The sequence below is a fragment of the Pempheris klunzingeri genome, chromosome 13, assembly GCF_042242105.1.
Source record: "Pempheris klunzingeri isolate RE-2024b chromosome 13, fPemKlu1.hap1, whole genome shotgun sequence".
Classification (NCBI taxonomy): Eukaryota; Metazoa; Chordata; class Actinopteri; order Acropomatiformes; family Pempheridae; genus Pempheris; species Pempheris klunzingeri.
The window spans coordinates 14299445-14315100 of NC_092024.1; the positions used below are offsets into that span (position 1 = coordinate 14299445).

At 40.7% G+C, this 15656-nt stretch overlaps 2 protein-coding genes across 2 annotated transcripts in view; both read right to left on the reverse strand.

Annotated features, from left to right (window-relative positions):
* Positions 1-7116, reverse strand: part of rcan3 (regulator of calcineurin 3) — a 40684-nt gene extending 33568 nt beyond the window's left edge. The window contains exons 1-2 of the mRNA XM_070842172.1: positions 6999-7116; positions 5262-5527 (exon numbers count right to left, since the gene is read on the reverse strand). Coding sequence (XP_070698273.1) covers positions 5262-5471 — 210 coding nt within the window. The 5' untranslated portion in view covers positions 5472-5527; positions 6999-7116. The remainder of the gene's footprint in view (positions 1-5261; positions 5528-6998) is intronic.
* A 962-nt stretch (positions 7117-8078) lies between these two features.
* Positions 8079-14470, reverse strand: nipal3 (NIPA like domain containing 3). Its single transcript, XM_070842263.1, has 12 exons — positions 14256-14470; positions 13820-13888; positions 13268-13439; positions 13035-13094; positions 12603-12748; positions 11316-11412; positions 11033-11168; positions 10793-10881; positions 10584-10647; positions 10095-10189; positions 9463-9886; positions 8079-9427 (listed from the first exon to the last, which is right to left on the reverse strand). The coding sequence occupies exons 1-11, from the start codon at positions 14292-14294 to the stop codon at positions 9699-9701; spliced, it is 1155 nt and encodes a 384-aa protein (XP_070698364.1). The 5' UTR covers positions 14295-14470; the 3' UTR covers positions 8079-9427; positions 9463-9698.
* Between the last annotated feature and the right edge of the window lie 1186 nt (positions 14471-15656).

A 15656-nucleotide genomic window follows, 5' to 3' on the forward strand; every position in this document is an offset into this window, starting at 1 on the left:
CTTTACAGTTCTGCTTTTCGTATGGTCACATATCAAAATGTCGTCTGGCTTTTTGGGCCATTTGGCAGCATGCTGCTTGCTGCGTAACTGCAAGAGTGGGGAAACCCACTTAAATGGAGTGCAGGCTGCATATGAAGCAGCAACTATGATGCTAAATCTACCAGCTGATAATCAAACAGCAGCCAGTAGGTGAGACACTGTGGTAAACTTTAATTTCATCTTTTGACAGCTGCATAGTTCTGTATGGCACCTTTCCCATTTAGATTCAGCCACAACAGGCCATGTAAATTATCTGTTTATTAGCGTGTGCTGAATACAATGCTGTTGGTACATGCAGTGTTTTGTTAATGTGTCGCACAGCTCTGTCAGTTCAAGATGGCAAAAATGGCACGTTGCCAGGCTGTTTTGCATACCAAATTGAAATGAAGTGGAAACCCAGCCTGAGTGACACTGACCAGTGCCTCGCCGATTGGATTTGGAGCACACCCAAGTCCTAATCTGAGTCACCTGTGTGAGTTCACCATGGGTGTGCAGAGCCTTTAAACATACACATTACTGTTACAGATAAAACACATAGCAAAGATAATACAGGTATTTTGTCACATCATGCTTCACAATATTAGCTTTCCCAGTTACAGCTGAAGCCAAAGTAAAAGCTCAGATTTAGCAGGAAAACCTAGTAGCTGAAAAACTGTTATTGCAAAAGAAAACACTGTCATCTTGTCAAATGTGTAAAATACTTTGCCACCCTGAGTGCCACAACAGCTCAATTTAACTAAGCTGCGCTCTCTATTGTTGTCTACTTCTCTGAAATTGCTTTTTGCGTGCGTCAGTTTGATAAATAAAGGCAAAACAAACACACCAGGTCGGTGAGACAACCCCGGTCAATGTACCGGAATAATATCCAGGCCGCAGCAGGAGCAGGGGCCAGCGGCACTCACTCACTCTGCACTGCATCATGGCTGACCTTCAGCCTGCCAAGCACCCGCTCCCTCACATTCACCCCGCGGGACCGACACCCAAAAATAGACTGTGGTCTCACACATGCAAACACATCACTACCACACACATGCATGCACACTGTACATAAATGGTGCTTGCACATAAAACATACACACACACTTTACATCTCACTTTTCACATCCTCTATCATGCTATCTTTAGTCCCTGATGTGTTTCATTGCTCCAGTCTGCTCTGGGGTTGTCTTACTTTATCGTCCGATATGAGTCACACTATCAAACACATTAGACTGAAGTGGGAAAGCCGTGTCAACCAAAGCACTTCAACTTTTCACATACTTACAGCACTCCATCGCTGCTGCACTGCTAATGCACTGCTAACGGAAACAGTTTGGAAAAGGAAAGATGCTGCAAATTCTCTTATGCCAATCGCAATAGTTTTGGTTTAATTTGCTAATATACTGTACGTACAAACACACCTCCTATAGAAGTTGAAGACAAGAGTTGGACTTGGACTGGAAGCAGTTGTGAAACTATGAAAACAGTATTGGACCTGTCCCTTGTGCCAAGAAAAAAATCTAAATTAAATTATAGGACATATGCATAGTAATTAAACCTCAACAAAAGTAATATACATAACAGTTAGCCAATTAACAGGTGCTTAGAATGTTGTATTAGCAACACATTAGCCTCAGACTGCTAACAGCTAGCTTGGTTAGCAGTGAACTTATCACAAAAAAAGCGAACAAAATACTAATCAATAATCACATAATGGATATAACAAAGAGTACTTACAGCTCTAACCAGGGCAGTACTTAAAGAATGCCTGAAAATATCAATGTGAAATGAAATGTCCATGGAAAAATAAAATGTAGATCAGATTCCTGCTCTTTTTAATTACTCTTCGGTCAGACTGTTTCTGAGTTAAATCAATACGTTGCCTTCTCTATGCACTATTTTATGTAGAACCAGCTGAGGGCAGCACGGTGGTGTGGTGGTTTGCACTGTTGCCTCACAGCAAGAAGGTCCCAGGATCGAATCTTTTGAATTTTAATTGGTGGTGAATTGGTGTGAGTGTGAGTGTCAATGGTTGTCTGTCTCTGTGTGTTGGCCCTGTGATTGACTGGTAACCAGTCCAGGGTGGATGGTAGTGGGTGGACTGGGGCCTCTTGCCCAAAGTCAGCTGGGATTGGCTCCAGCCCCCTTAAGCCCCTTTAAGCGTAAGCAGTATAGAAAATGGATGGATTTTAGCTCTGTTTTCTCTTTGGCTGCTCATGCTCCACCGTGTTCACCAGCTAACTTGTCTGACAGCCATTTGGCGCTGGGCAGGTAGGGTAGATTAGATTACATTCGATTTTTTATCTGTGTGCTGTGGATGGAAACGAGGCTGATGAACCAAAAGACAATGAAACACGGAAATGCCGAGTCAACTCTTTCTTTTTTTTTCTGAGGGTTTGTCACCATGAGCAACCCTGTTCACATTCAACTTACTCATTGAACACATTCATGATATAAAAATATTGATGTAATGCTCACGTTTAAACTGACATAATTCCTTTAGTATCATCCTGTAACAATACAAGGCAGTAACTTAAAAGCATTTGCTTGGTTTTCTATTGCGTCTAAGACGAAAAACATTTTGCTTGGGGTTTTATTAAGCTGGCAGCTGGTGCTTGCTTGATTGCTCTGGTTATGGATTGAGGAGAGCTCAGTCTGACAGCAGCGGGAGCAGTGATGAAAGCTTTGCTCTGTGCTGATTAGGCCCGATATACACTGGGCACTATGAGGGATGACTTCTAATGGTTCCTCTGACCTTAGTCTTGACAACCACTTTGCCTCCTTACTTTGCCCACTCACACTCTGTCTCTAACTACCTCACTCTTTGTACACACTTGTTTTGTGAGGGGGCCAGATAATGATTCATGTCAAAAAAGGCCACACTGGCTGCAACTGTGTCCACTCTATGTAATGCTGTTAATCATATTTATATACTGGATATAGTTGATCATGGCTCAGGCTACAATGTCAGCCAGACTTTTGGTTTGGTTTAGTTCACGAGAACACTCAAATAATTCATAAAATACAACATATAACAGACATATGAGGAATAGAAATATAAAGTCCAGTCCACCAAACTTTGGAGAAGAGCATTCTATATTTGGCAAAAATAGGAATTTAAAAAACTAGAAAACTAGATCATATGTACAAACAACCAATTCGTTTTTTTCCAGGAAGGACAATAAAATGAGTGCATCTTGAGAGATTTACCATAAAAGAAAAAAGTGCCACTAGCTTTAATGTAAATGTTGTATTTGTCTGTAGTTATGACACATGGCGAGTGAAAAACAACACCCATTTGATATCTTAATGAAGAGACCAATGATTTGCACTGTACGACAGACCATTTAAATCATTGAGTGTAGTTGCACTGCCCTGTTTTAATCATGAGAATTAATTTTAATCTGTAAATAAATAATAAAGCCAGACCAGAACTCAGCTGGACCTCCTAAAGAAACAGGAAGGTCTCTTAAGCTGCCTCTCCATTTTACCTAGAAGCTGGTCAGGGGAACAAAATACTGCAGATGAAAGTGTGCCACTATGTTGTGCTTTCTTTTCACTAATGCAGAAGAAAGGAAAAGGCTTTTACAGCTTGCTAAGAGCTTCTTATAAATATAGGGGCACATGTCTCTCTCTCTCTCTCTCTCTCTCTCTCTCTCTCTCTCTCAGTGATTACAGACACAGCCCACCCTCCTGCATGCAGGCCTTTGAGAACAGAAACAGAAGGTAATGTCGGTGTTGGGAGGGAGCCAAGAGCCCAAAGACACAAAAATGTAGGTTGCCATGTCCCTGTTCTTCACTGAGGATGTAGACACTGAGTTTAGAGATGTCAAGTCTTTAGCAGTTAGAAAAATGCTGAAATGTTGCAATTTTGAATAAATTACAGCCTGTGTGAGTGTGTATGTGTGTGTGTGTGTGTGGAGAATCAAACAGCTGCTGCTACAAGTCAAAAACAATCTCATAAACTCCCCATTTGTGCTTTGAAAATATCACAAGCACCCTGTTTTTTTCCCTCTTTCATACTTCATCCCTTCCTGTCCTCATTTTTGAAAGTTTAAATAAATGTCAAAAGTTCTATTTTTAGTGAGGCTCATTTAAATGAGCCATATGGAGAACAATCTATTGACATGCTCTGACTGAAGGGTGCGGGGGTGGCATTTCCACTTTAAAGCCGGAGTGGGAATCGAAATGAAGTGAGGAGGCAAAACCAAAGGGAGGGAAGGGGGCAGACTCCACTGCTAGGAGCAATGGGTGTACAAGCAGCAACCTCACAAAGCAGGAGTGATTCATTTAAAGGGATTTTGTGTGTGTGCCAAATTTAGCCTCTCTGCTTTGCATTTACATACATAGAGGGGATAAATAAAGAATGCTTAGCAGGGAGACGGGGGTGGGGGGGTGGGGGGGGGTATTAAAAGAACTGAGGGAGGAGTGGAAACAAATTAATAAGCAAGTGATCAGAAAGAGGAGAGAAAAATGTTACACAGAAGACTGGGCGGCAGCTTTTAGAGACATACAGTGGAGACAGATGGATGGATAGACTTGACAGAGAATGAAAGTCTGAAAAAGAGAGATGTAAAGCATGCCAGCTGGGAAGATGGAGGGATGGTAGGACAGCGTAATTGGATTAGAGGGGCAGAAAATTAAAAGTATTTTCTTTGTATCATCCTCCAGCAAACAGGATCCAGTGATCCTAAGTATTCCTGCTCAGAGAAGCTGTGACAGAGAGACTACACTTCCTAAGGAGGCCTTCACAGAAAATTTTGAGTATGTGTGGGCACGAATGTAACTGTAGCTGAGGCCTGTGTGCGCATACGTGGGCATGAATAACACACTGCATGAGCTGATGATAACATGAATATGGTGATGAAAGGCTGATTGTGGTCACGATTCTGTGCCAGTCATATTGTAATTGGCAGCCCTGCATTCATGTTCCCTGGCAAAAATATAAGAGCGCCAGGTGTGTGTGTGTGTGTGTGTGTGTGTGTGTGTGTGTGTGTGTGTATACATGTGTATACGTGTGTGTGAAGCTGTGACTGGACTTCAACAGCGGTGGATGACATCATGCACACATTGCTGGGCTTTGAATCTTGGACGCGCTGACACATTCAGCAGAATGATTCAAACGCACACAGACTGACACACCAACCCACAAACACGTACACACACACACACGTACACACACACACACACACACAATCATCATCAAAATCTGACCCAGAAAAAGTGAATTTGCTCCATCTCACCCTGTGTGCGTCCTCTTCAAACACGGCCTCATGGACGCTGCATGCAAAGAGCGCCGTGGGGAGGTCACTCAGATCCATCATCTCCTCCGATATGCCGTCTTGATCAGTCTCCCCAAACACCATGTCCTCTTCCTCCTCCTCGTCCTCCTCAGGATCGCTGCTGTAGGCCTCTGAGCCATTGCTCCACGCCTTGGAGCTCTCTCGCAGCATGTTGAAGCCTTTTAGGTGGCAGCTGACAGGCAGGTGGGGACCACAGAGGCTGGGAGCTGGGGAAAGGGGGCGTTAAGAGATCGGAAATTGGGAACTAAGGTGAATATACAGGCTGGATGTTTGTGGGAATGCACGAAGAGAATGACGTGATAGTAAGTGATAGTGAGTGTGAGAAGATTACAGGGTTGCACATAAGTGTTAGAGATGATAGTACACAGCCTGGATATAAGGGAGAAATGGAGAGGGAAAAGAAGGAGGATGAAGGAAGGAGTGACAGTTAAAGGCCATGAGAAGAGAGATGAGGCACAGGAAAAAGAAATAAATAGAACACAGAGGAAAAAGGTGGTTTCAGGTTCAGATCTACTTGTACGTCTGTGTTTCTGATTAAACATATTCCGTCTTTTTTCATGGTTCAATCATAAATCAACATTTGCTTTGACTATGAGAACATCCACCACCAGCCCCCAGTCCACAATGTTTAGAGAACCATCTTCTAATGATGCCTTGAGGTGAGGTACTGTGTATTTAACATTTATACTGGCTCAATCAACACTATCTACTGTATAAACATTGGCCTCACTTTTAATATATTTCTGCAATAAACCTATAGCTTAATCCATAAAACATCTTTTTTTTTTTTTCAATTGTGGATTAATCTGCTGCTAGTTTTCTTAATTAATTAAGAGCTCAGTCCATAAATTGTCAGAATTAGTCACAGACTCCTGAGGTGATGTATTTTAATTGTTTGTTCTGCCCAACCAACTGTCCAAAATCCAAAGATATTCAATTCACTATCAAAAACAGCTACAAATAAAGCAGTTGTTTTCACATTTTAACAGATGGAGGTGGTAACTTCTCTGACATATTCTTAAAAGATTACTTCAACTATGAATCAATTAGTATTAATAGTAATTATCATTATTATTATTAATTATTTTAATCATTTTAGAAGTGGGGAAAGGAGGCAACATGTGGGAAAACACTGATTTTAGAAAAATGAAAATGGTTATGATGAAGCCTGACCCTGCGTGCAACTTAAAGTCAACATATTACTGAGGATAGAGCGCCACCTAGTGGGACATTTAACCGCATAATGTTTATCATCCATATTTTGATCACAATATCCTCTGAAAATCGACCTGACCTTGAATATTTAACAGAAATACGGCGTGGAGACTATCTGCAGGCCAAAGCTGTGTCCTAATGAGATGTAACCTCTGCAGAGTGACGTGTGGACTGAATGACATCACTAACATGTCCTCAGTATAAACGGCCGTGGAGGCTCGTGACATCAACATTTGCATCGCGTGCACCCAGCGGAAACCCCTGGAAAGGGCTCGTGCGAAATTGTGGCACCTTAAAAGTCACCTGAAAACAGTTTATTTCTGAAGGCAAATCGTGTTTTTCTGCTACAATTCAAGCCAAAGTTAGCACTGAGTCATGGCTGCAACCCCACGAGCGAAGTTGCTGTTTTCATTTTCCTTTCTAATCGGTTCAAATGCGACATTTCTTCTGTCTTTTACTCACCTCACTACTGTCACTGACAACCACCGAAACAACCCATTGCAAGTGGACAGAAAGCGGGATTTTCAGGTGACTTTGTTCAAAGCAAACTGACTGGAGCTGCTCTGCTGTCTCTGACAGTGCTGTCACATCCCTCAGTGTTTGTTATTGCTGGATTATTGGACACTACGTGATGCAGCCTACTCCGGCGTCAGGACCCGCAGGTGAGACCAATGAAATGCCGGCGGAGGCCCGCAGCGACCAATGAGGCTGCAGCGGGGGAGGATGCTCCGCTTCAAGGTTGGTGGCCACCGAGCAGCAAAGTGGCACACAGCTCGGTGCTGGGAAACTGCGTTTTTTTTTGTTTTTTTTTATCTGACATGGACGTTTCAAAGAGCCAAATCAGCTGTGTCAGAGACTGGGTAAAGATAATTAGGTGGTCACATGTAAATATTAAATTTTCTACACAGATTACACGTCCCTCCTAAATCTGATTTTTTATTTCAGTTCCCTAGTTTGTTTGTTTTTTTGTTACAATACTTGATTTACAAACCACGTGGCAACAGGGTTAAAACAAGTGGGTCAGTAGTTTTCATACACTAAAATGTATACTGGATTATAGATTTATAAAGACTCCACAAGCATGAATGATGCTAAATGAATTAAGGTTTTTTTTCATTCCACATCCTAAAAAGATAATCCATGGATTTTTAAATTGTCATCAGCACCTTCCCCAAACCTGTATTGGGTGTAGCGGTGCACAGTTTTTAAAGTATCTGTCAGTCTACATCTCTCATAGTGCTGGAGGTTTTCCTTCTGGTAGAATAATCCAACATCCCTTGACAATCCGTTCAGGACTGTACTCTGATCCTGCAGTGTGTCAGCACCTTTCACCTAAGAAGTAAGCAGATCAGACAGAAAAGCCAGGCCCCGTCTGCTGAATGTGGCATCAGTGTGATTCCACTTGTTTAACGTGGAGAAAATGAGTTTCGATCAGCACCAAACTTGTTGCAAACCTTTTGCCTTTGGTTCATTTTACGCAGTGAGCAGAAGACCCGAGTCGTTTTCAAAACGTGGATTTAAAACATCAAAAAATATCCGCAGTCAACAAAAGATTATCATGACTGAAAGACATCACTCATCAAAATCAAAGCACGAGTGCACATTTTCATTCGCGTTTGTGCATATAATGACCAATCAAAAACATGAGGCATGACTGACATTAACTTAATGACACAAGATTGCATATAATTTACAAAAACTTTGACTTCTACAGCATCAGTGAACAGTTTTAAAAGCTGTTCTGGTTTCATAAGAAGGCAGCTTTAATAACTTCACAGGCTTCAGTTCAGTTTACACAGTGATGTTCATGTTGAGCTTACACATCAAACCACAGGCCAAACAACCAAAATAACAATGTACTGAATACTGTGGAAACGCTCTCTGCTTTATTAACACTGTAGGACTGCATTACCACACAAGTAGAGGTGGATTGTTTCGAACGTATGCAGACATTCCTTTATTATGGAATATTTAATCGTGATAAGCACAACAGTTCTCCTTTAACTAGCAAAAATTGGACAGGAATGTTACATTTGAAAAACATTGTGCCACAAAAACATGGTAATATTACAACATTGACTGCGTACTTTTTGTTTAACTTCTTGACTTGTTTGTCATCAGAAAATTCAAGGCATCAGCTCACAGGGGCAACCAAAATTAAACTCTTTTAACCAAAAGCTAAGTTTGGACGTTATACAGTAGATCACCTGTTATAAATACAGTGCACATCTAACTAGTTGTAGTTTATCAGTAATTTAAGAAGCAAGCGTGATTTACTCTGCTTCTATCTGAGTCACCCAAAGTGTTATCGCCTTTCTTTTCAAAGGTTTCGAAAATGTATTCCAACAGGCTCTGACAGATTACAATTAACTTTTTAACTTTAACTGAACTACCTCCCTACTAATTCATCCAGTGTACAGCTACATTTAAGGCACACTAAACTCTAAAACTTATAAATACATTACAATAAATTAGAACGATTGTTTGGTCACATTAGGAAAAACAGTAATACGATGAAATTCCAAGAACAAGAGACAAAATCATGGAGTGAAACACACGTGTATGAGACAGTGTTAGAGGCAGATATTTATCGTCAAAGTGTTCATTGGCAAGTCCTCTGAAAAAAGTTTGCAGCTACATTACATAACATTGGTGGTGACAACCTGGATTTGAGGAGTTACTCAATGGAAGAACAGATCACTCTACAGTATGTTCCCATAAATACGAGAACAAAATTCAAGAGTCATGGAAGGGAGTCCGTACAGCTCAAAGCGAACACAGAGCACAGGCAGTAAGTTTCAAGGCACAACACTGTCTCTCCTGTCACATTCCTGAAGCGACGTTTGTGGATCCACTAACACCCCACAGCTTCAGGTTTCTTCTGCTCATTTCTGGAATGCATATAGCTGACAACTTCAAAAAAAACATGGGACGCTTCTCAAGGTCATGTTTTGGTTTAGAGATTTCAGAAAAGACAGCATGTGGGGAGGAGTGTAAAGGAAGAGCAAGAGAACATGTGAAACATCCAGTGGACACCCCCTGCTGGGCTGGAGGTTGGTCTTGTGTGTATGTGGGGGAAAAAAAAAAACCTGAACATACGCATCTCTGCCTTTTCTTGAATGCTGTTTGTAGTTGAGTGGAGTAAAAGGGGGATACTTAGTTTTAGTCTTTCTTTAGGCCAGCCAGGTCATGAGATGCATCAGTGTGTCTGGAGCTGACTGGTGGTGGTGCCAGGTTGACTGGTAGAGTAGCAGGAGCCACTCCATCGTTATTGACCAGAGCTCCATAGGAGAAAGAGCCATTGAAGTCTGGCTGAACAACCAGGCCCTTGTCATGAATAGTCGGGACGCCTGATGATGAAAAAGGACAGGCAGGAGAAGGTTAAAGAAAGCAACTGCGAGTTAAACTGATGATAAAAAATACCTTTATATTCAGTGTTTAAAGGTAGATTGAGCAGCTTTAACCATTTCAAAGCTTTTTACGTAATACAACTTGTCCTGTGTGGCTTCAGTTTTCAGCAGGTACAATTTTAAGTGTTTATGTGAAGTCTGCACAAACCATTAGTCATATCCATAGTGACGTATGGCTCAAATGTCTTGGCCCTTTTCCTGTTTCTGGTGATGAGAAAGACCCCGACGAAACAAAGCATGGATCTGTACAAAGCACAAAATAACCAGTAACTGCCTTATATCAAATAAGCATTGCACAGTTCAACTGTTTTTTACAATAATACAATAAGTCATCACAAGTTCCAATCAAATGTCTGTTTTCTATGTGTATTAATGCTTGGCTATCGCATTACAAACAATTCGACAGGCCCATTTCAGAGCAGAGTGACTTGTAGTAGGAAAACTGCAAATGTTACTAATAACATAAGCAATGGCTCCACTCTATTAAAAGGGTCCCAGTGAGCGGGCATGCACAATACCAGGGCCCTGACACTCAGGTAGCTAAATGGAATGAAGCCATGATTCATTTTATTATTCACATTTGTGCTTTTCCTACTGTGATATTGTGAGAAAAGACCTACGATGATTGATCACTCACCCCAACAAAAACATGCAGATGTGAAGGACGTCTTCATTCGTAAACTCTAAGTAAAACACAGCTCCTGTAAACCAGAAAAGAAGAAACTTTTGATGACCTCTATGTTGTGACTGGAGCAAAGCAGTCAGCGTGCCAGGCAGTGATTTACATACACTCCTCGGTCCGGGTTCGATAGAAAACTACCTGCAGCAAAAAATCCTAAAACTCACCTGCTACCACGGCAAAGGTGGTGGAGAAGATGTAGTTGACACTGGCAATCAGAGAGGAGTCGTACAGCTTACAAGCTTGGGAGAGAAACCTAAGAAAAACAATTACACACAACAAATGGTAAAAAATGAGCACATAAGAAAACTGAAAACTGCTATGTACATATCTTTGAAACCACTGTAGCTAAATGCAGTCGCCATGCTAACCACATGTATATGACCTTTGATGTTCCTGTCACTCACCTGGCCTGGAAGACCACTGAAGCCACCATGCACACAAACATGACACTCAAGATCGGGTAGTCAAGCTGCATGGTGCCCTCGACGGTGAGAACCAACATGCCTGACACCGCTTTAACTGTAATGACTGTGACAGACCCTGTTCACCAAAATCAGAAGCACTGTTAGATACATTGGTTGCCTTTTGAACATTAAAAAAAAATGTGGCAGTGTTCTAATAAAGTATGCTAATGGCTTGACTTTATAGACGGCATTAAATTGACTGGCTTTAATGCCGGAGACTCACCCAGTAGAGCGACCAGAAGCAGAATAATAACGAGGTAGTTAGCACAGCGCTGTTTGTAGAAGTATAAAAGCAGGCAGAACGTGATGATCTCCAGGAGCTGCCAATAACGGTAATCGCAACAATAAACACCAAATTAATACTGAATAAATAAAACAGGAAGTATTACTGGGTTCAATAATAGCACAATTAATGTTACAGCCTGAGACAAACACTTATACTAACAATACAGGTCAAGAAAATTAAGATATTTGGTGGGTCAGTTTGTTTGTGCAACACTATTTGTACTTAAAGGGGAAAATCAAATAATTAAAAACAACAGAAACATGTGATACAATATGGTAGCTCTGCAGTACATACAAATCTAGTGGAGCTCATAATCTTTGATTATGGCTGAGACTGACAGAGAATTTGATGGGCTTTTTCATAGCTACAGCTTATACGGTTACATCCCACCTAGTGTTGCTCAGTTACTGTTGATGATGATCTGTTTGTAACCACTGCTCCCCTTTGCTGACATCATTGTCTAGCATTATACTGCATCTATCTATGGTTTTTACAGCATGCCACATTAAATAATGATTGTTTGTGACTAATGCACCAGCAATTCAGGGCCTGACTAGCTACCCTCTTCCTGCTTCTGTAAGACGTCTTTCAGTGTCAGAAATAAGGTCATTCTCACAGCTTGATTGAAGATGACACATGCTAGTAATTGGTATTCTACCTAATGTGACTCACTTGTGCGGATGCCTTTGTGATTATAGTAATTGTTGAGTAGTCACTACCTTAATCCCTGGTCTGTCAAGTCCAACTTGCAATTATGGATGTTGAAAAGACATATAGTGACAAACATAAGAAAAAGTTAGAGCGGTCACAGAGAGACGCTCACCAACACTGACTGAACAACAGCATATTTTTCTTGGCAAGACAACAAACCACAGCCACAAAAATGACCACTGAATTCATTTAACACCTCTGACAGTCTGAGCAAAAACAGAAACATGAGTCACCAAACTTGTACTGCAAGGCAGTCATATTGCTTTTAAATGCATTATATTGGCAGAACATAAATGATGGGTGCAATAGGTGAGTAGAAATTGCATTTTGTAGGCCCACAGGTGTAAAACATCAGTTGTAACAATACTGTGAGTGTGTAATGGGATGTTGTCTTTACACTTCTTTCTGAGTGTGGGGTGGAAATTAAGCACAGATGATTTCAAAGCAGGGACGAACTGAGGCAATTATGCAATTTGAGCTTCTGAACCTCTTGGGTATGTAAAAATATCGTACCAGATACAGGAGAACAGGCCATCCTACAAGGTGCTTCACAATATTCTCTGCGTTGAGTTTTTCATGAGAGTTTGGTCCAAATGCTACAAAGAGGTACGTTCCTCCTATTGTTAGGATACAGCCCAGGAAGGACAGCCCATAGCGCTCTGAAATAACATACAGCAGAAAGATTGCATGCATTCAGTTCCAGTGAAGAAGGAAACTTGTTAGGACATTTAATATAATGTGAAATAGTAGTAATAAAGACTATTATATATCATTGTCCAACATAGAGTACTTTTTGACTGTGTTATTATACTGTAGCAGCTGAACAGGCAGTATGTAGTTTGCCATTTATCCTGAGATTGATTTACATACAATGGCACAAGTTCCATGTTATTTGCATGTGAGTGTCAGTGCCACTGCAACGTGTCTTCAGTGTACTGGACTTACTTGCAAATTCCTTTGGCTTAGATTTCTCACGCAGAAAAATAAGGCCCAAAATTGAGCTAGCTGAAAACGGAAAGAAAAGTATAACACGAGATGTTAATACAACTTTCTTCCAACCTGTTTTATGAATAAATTTGAGACCCATTTCTGTTTTCACAATCATCATATCAATGATTATACTGAATATTTATCACATCTCCTGCTAAAGTGTTAGGGAGCATGGAACAAATACTCACTGAGGACAGACACAGCATTCAGAGGTGCTACGAGAGCTAGTGGGGCGAAGGCATAAGAAATAAAGTTGGCTCCCTCCCCAACACAGGTCAGAACAAAACCGCACCACCAGGTTTTAGTGCGGTAGAAGGCACGTGGGTCCTTAGTTCCTCCTAACGTCACATGGCTGTATTTCTGCAAGTGAGAGGCATGCAGGCAAAACACACTGACTTGAGTAAACACAAAGCATACTCAGCTTAAATAAAGCAAATATATGATGTAGGCTTAAAGCAAACAACAAGGATACAACAGTTTGACAGTAAAGGTATTGTAAATTAGAAGTAGACAGAACGGAAAATAGGGAAAAAACAATGACAATGATGTATCATGACAAGGTGATGGCTATATAATTTCATCCCTACAAAGAAATTAGAAAAACAAATCGATTCCATATAGGAGATACAATGACTTTGCTTTTACTTTTACTTTTAAACTAAAGCCATAGTGTCAGGGTGCTTGGAAGATACAGGAGACACCAAAATAAATACATTCAGGGGCATTTCTGGGGTCTGTACCTGAATGCTTAAGGAGATGCTGACGAGCACATTTCCAAAAATAGCAAGTAAAGTCCCAATAAGATTATCCTAAAGAAGAAAGACAGACACATTTATTACATTCAGTTACGTGAAATTAGACAAACTATGCGTAAAAGTAGTAGCTTTATGCTCAGTAAAAATGATTTCACGTCTGCATTTCCATTATAAAACTGCTCCATATGTCTTTGCTGTAACTCAATGATGAATGCAGAGTAAAACAACCGGACATTTTGATATTTTTATTTACCATCACCCTAAACGGCATCTTAGTCACAGTACTGATGTGGTATTATCTCTTGTGACTTCTCAGATGTGAAAAGACAACGGATACATACATAAAACAATCTTAAGAAAAAGCAAAACTAAAGCATCATAGACGGTTAAAAAGTAAACTACTGTACATGAAGTGTCTCACCATGTAGGAGCCTCCGACGGCTCTGCTGTTCTCCATCATGCTCGCCTCCAGAGGCAATTTATTAATTATAGTCAGTTGCCAGACATTCAAATATCACATATTTTCTTCTTGTCGCCTGGACATTATCGGTTTGTCACTCATTTTTCGTGTTTATCTGGCACTAAGCAGAGGAAAACACCATCTTTGGGAAGAGGAGCATCTCATTTCCGGATTGATTCCACCTGTCCCCGGCTACGTCATGACGCAAGACGCTTGAATCACGTGGTCGCGGACAGTGACGGGCGTTTATTTACAAAATTGGATAATTAAGGCAACAAAACAGATAGTCTACGTGTGTTTTTTCTTATGTCATGACTAAATCCGCGAATCGACTTCAAACACATATTCCTCAATGTTCATTGTGTTTCCTGTTGTGTTTGCTGTATTGTAGACTGCACTACCGCCACTGGACACTGGGCTGTGCTGTTGAGCTGGAACTGATCTAAGAGCATTACCTGCTGAAGAGGAAGTCATTGATCAATTTAATTAGTAGCCAATGCCACTATATTCTTTGGTTTATTTTTTGGTTAGAGCTTTGGCCTGGTCTCATTAGCCACACCACTAGAGGATATCCAAGTCTAATTATTTTCATGAGGTGGCACACAGGCTATTTCTTCACATAAACAGGTTTATCTTTAACTTAATGTTGGCAGAGTCATAATGCTTATATCATCATGACATCTCATTATAATCCTGACTAATACTGGATGGTATGTCCTCTGCAGTGAAGGAGGGGCACAGTACAGTGTGTCAACAACAGTGTTTCAATACCAGGAAAAAAAGAAAACAAAGGTATGTCAATGAAGGGTGTTCTTTTTTTATGTTTCCAACACAGATGGAGATCATGTGAGCAACTGATGAGTCATTGATTCCACATGTAATTTTGGCACAAAATATGACAGCTGCTGTGATAACACCAGTGGGCATGTTTAGTTTAAGTTTGCCACGTATCACTGCTTTTTAATGGACAAAACTGAACTTGAACTAAAGCTGGCAACTAAGAGTAACTGTTGTTTATTACTCTAGTCAAGTCTCTTATGTGAATTTGTTAAGGTGCTCTTTAATTTTTGTTACAAACTCTAATAAAGTGTTCTTTTTTCACATTTCATGTTGCTAACCAGCAGAGGGAGTGAAACACCACTGCTTGGTGAGTACCATCAGCTAAAACCAGTACTCTCAAATTTTCCTTTACAATTTGATATTTGATTGGCATTTAATTTAGTTCTTTGGATGCAATGATTTTGTTACTTTCACATGAGAGTTATATGAGAAATGATATGTCTAGATGATTTCTTGGCAAACTGTCCCTGTTTTTTTCTCACTGGCATGTTGCAAGAGCTTTTCTTGAGTAGTTGCTCATAG

What these genes read in the sequence shown, in the direction of transcription:
- nipal3 (XM_070842263.1), bottom strand. Translation starts at nt 14,294, where the DNA reads ATGATGGAGAACAGCAGAGCCGTCGGAGGCTCCTACATG. An exon ending in CCGTCGGAGGCTCCTACATG is followed by an intron (nt 13,889 to 14,255) that starts GTGAGACACTTC and finishes TTTCTTCTTTAG; the next exon opens with GATAATCTTATTGGGACTTT. An exon ending in CACCTTTGCCGTGGTAGCAG is followed by an intron (nt 10,648 to 10,792) that starts GTGAGTTTTAGG and finishes TCTGGTTTACAG; the next exon opens with GAGCTGTGTTTTACTTAGAG.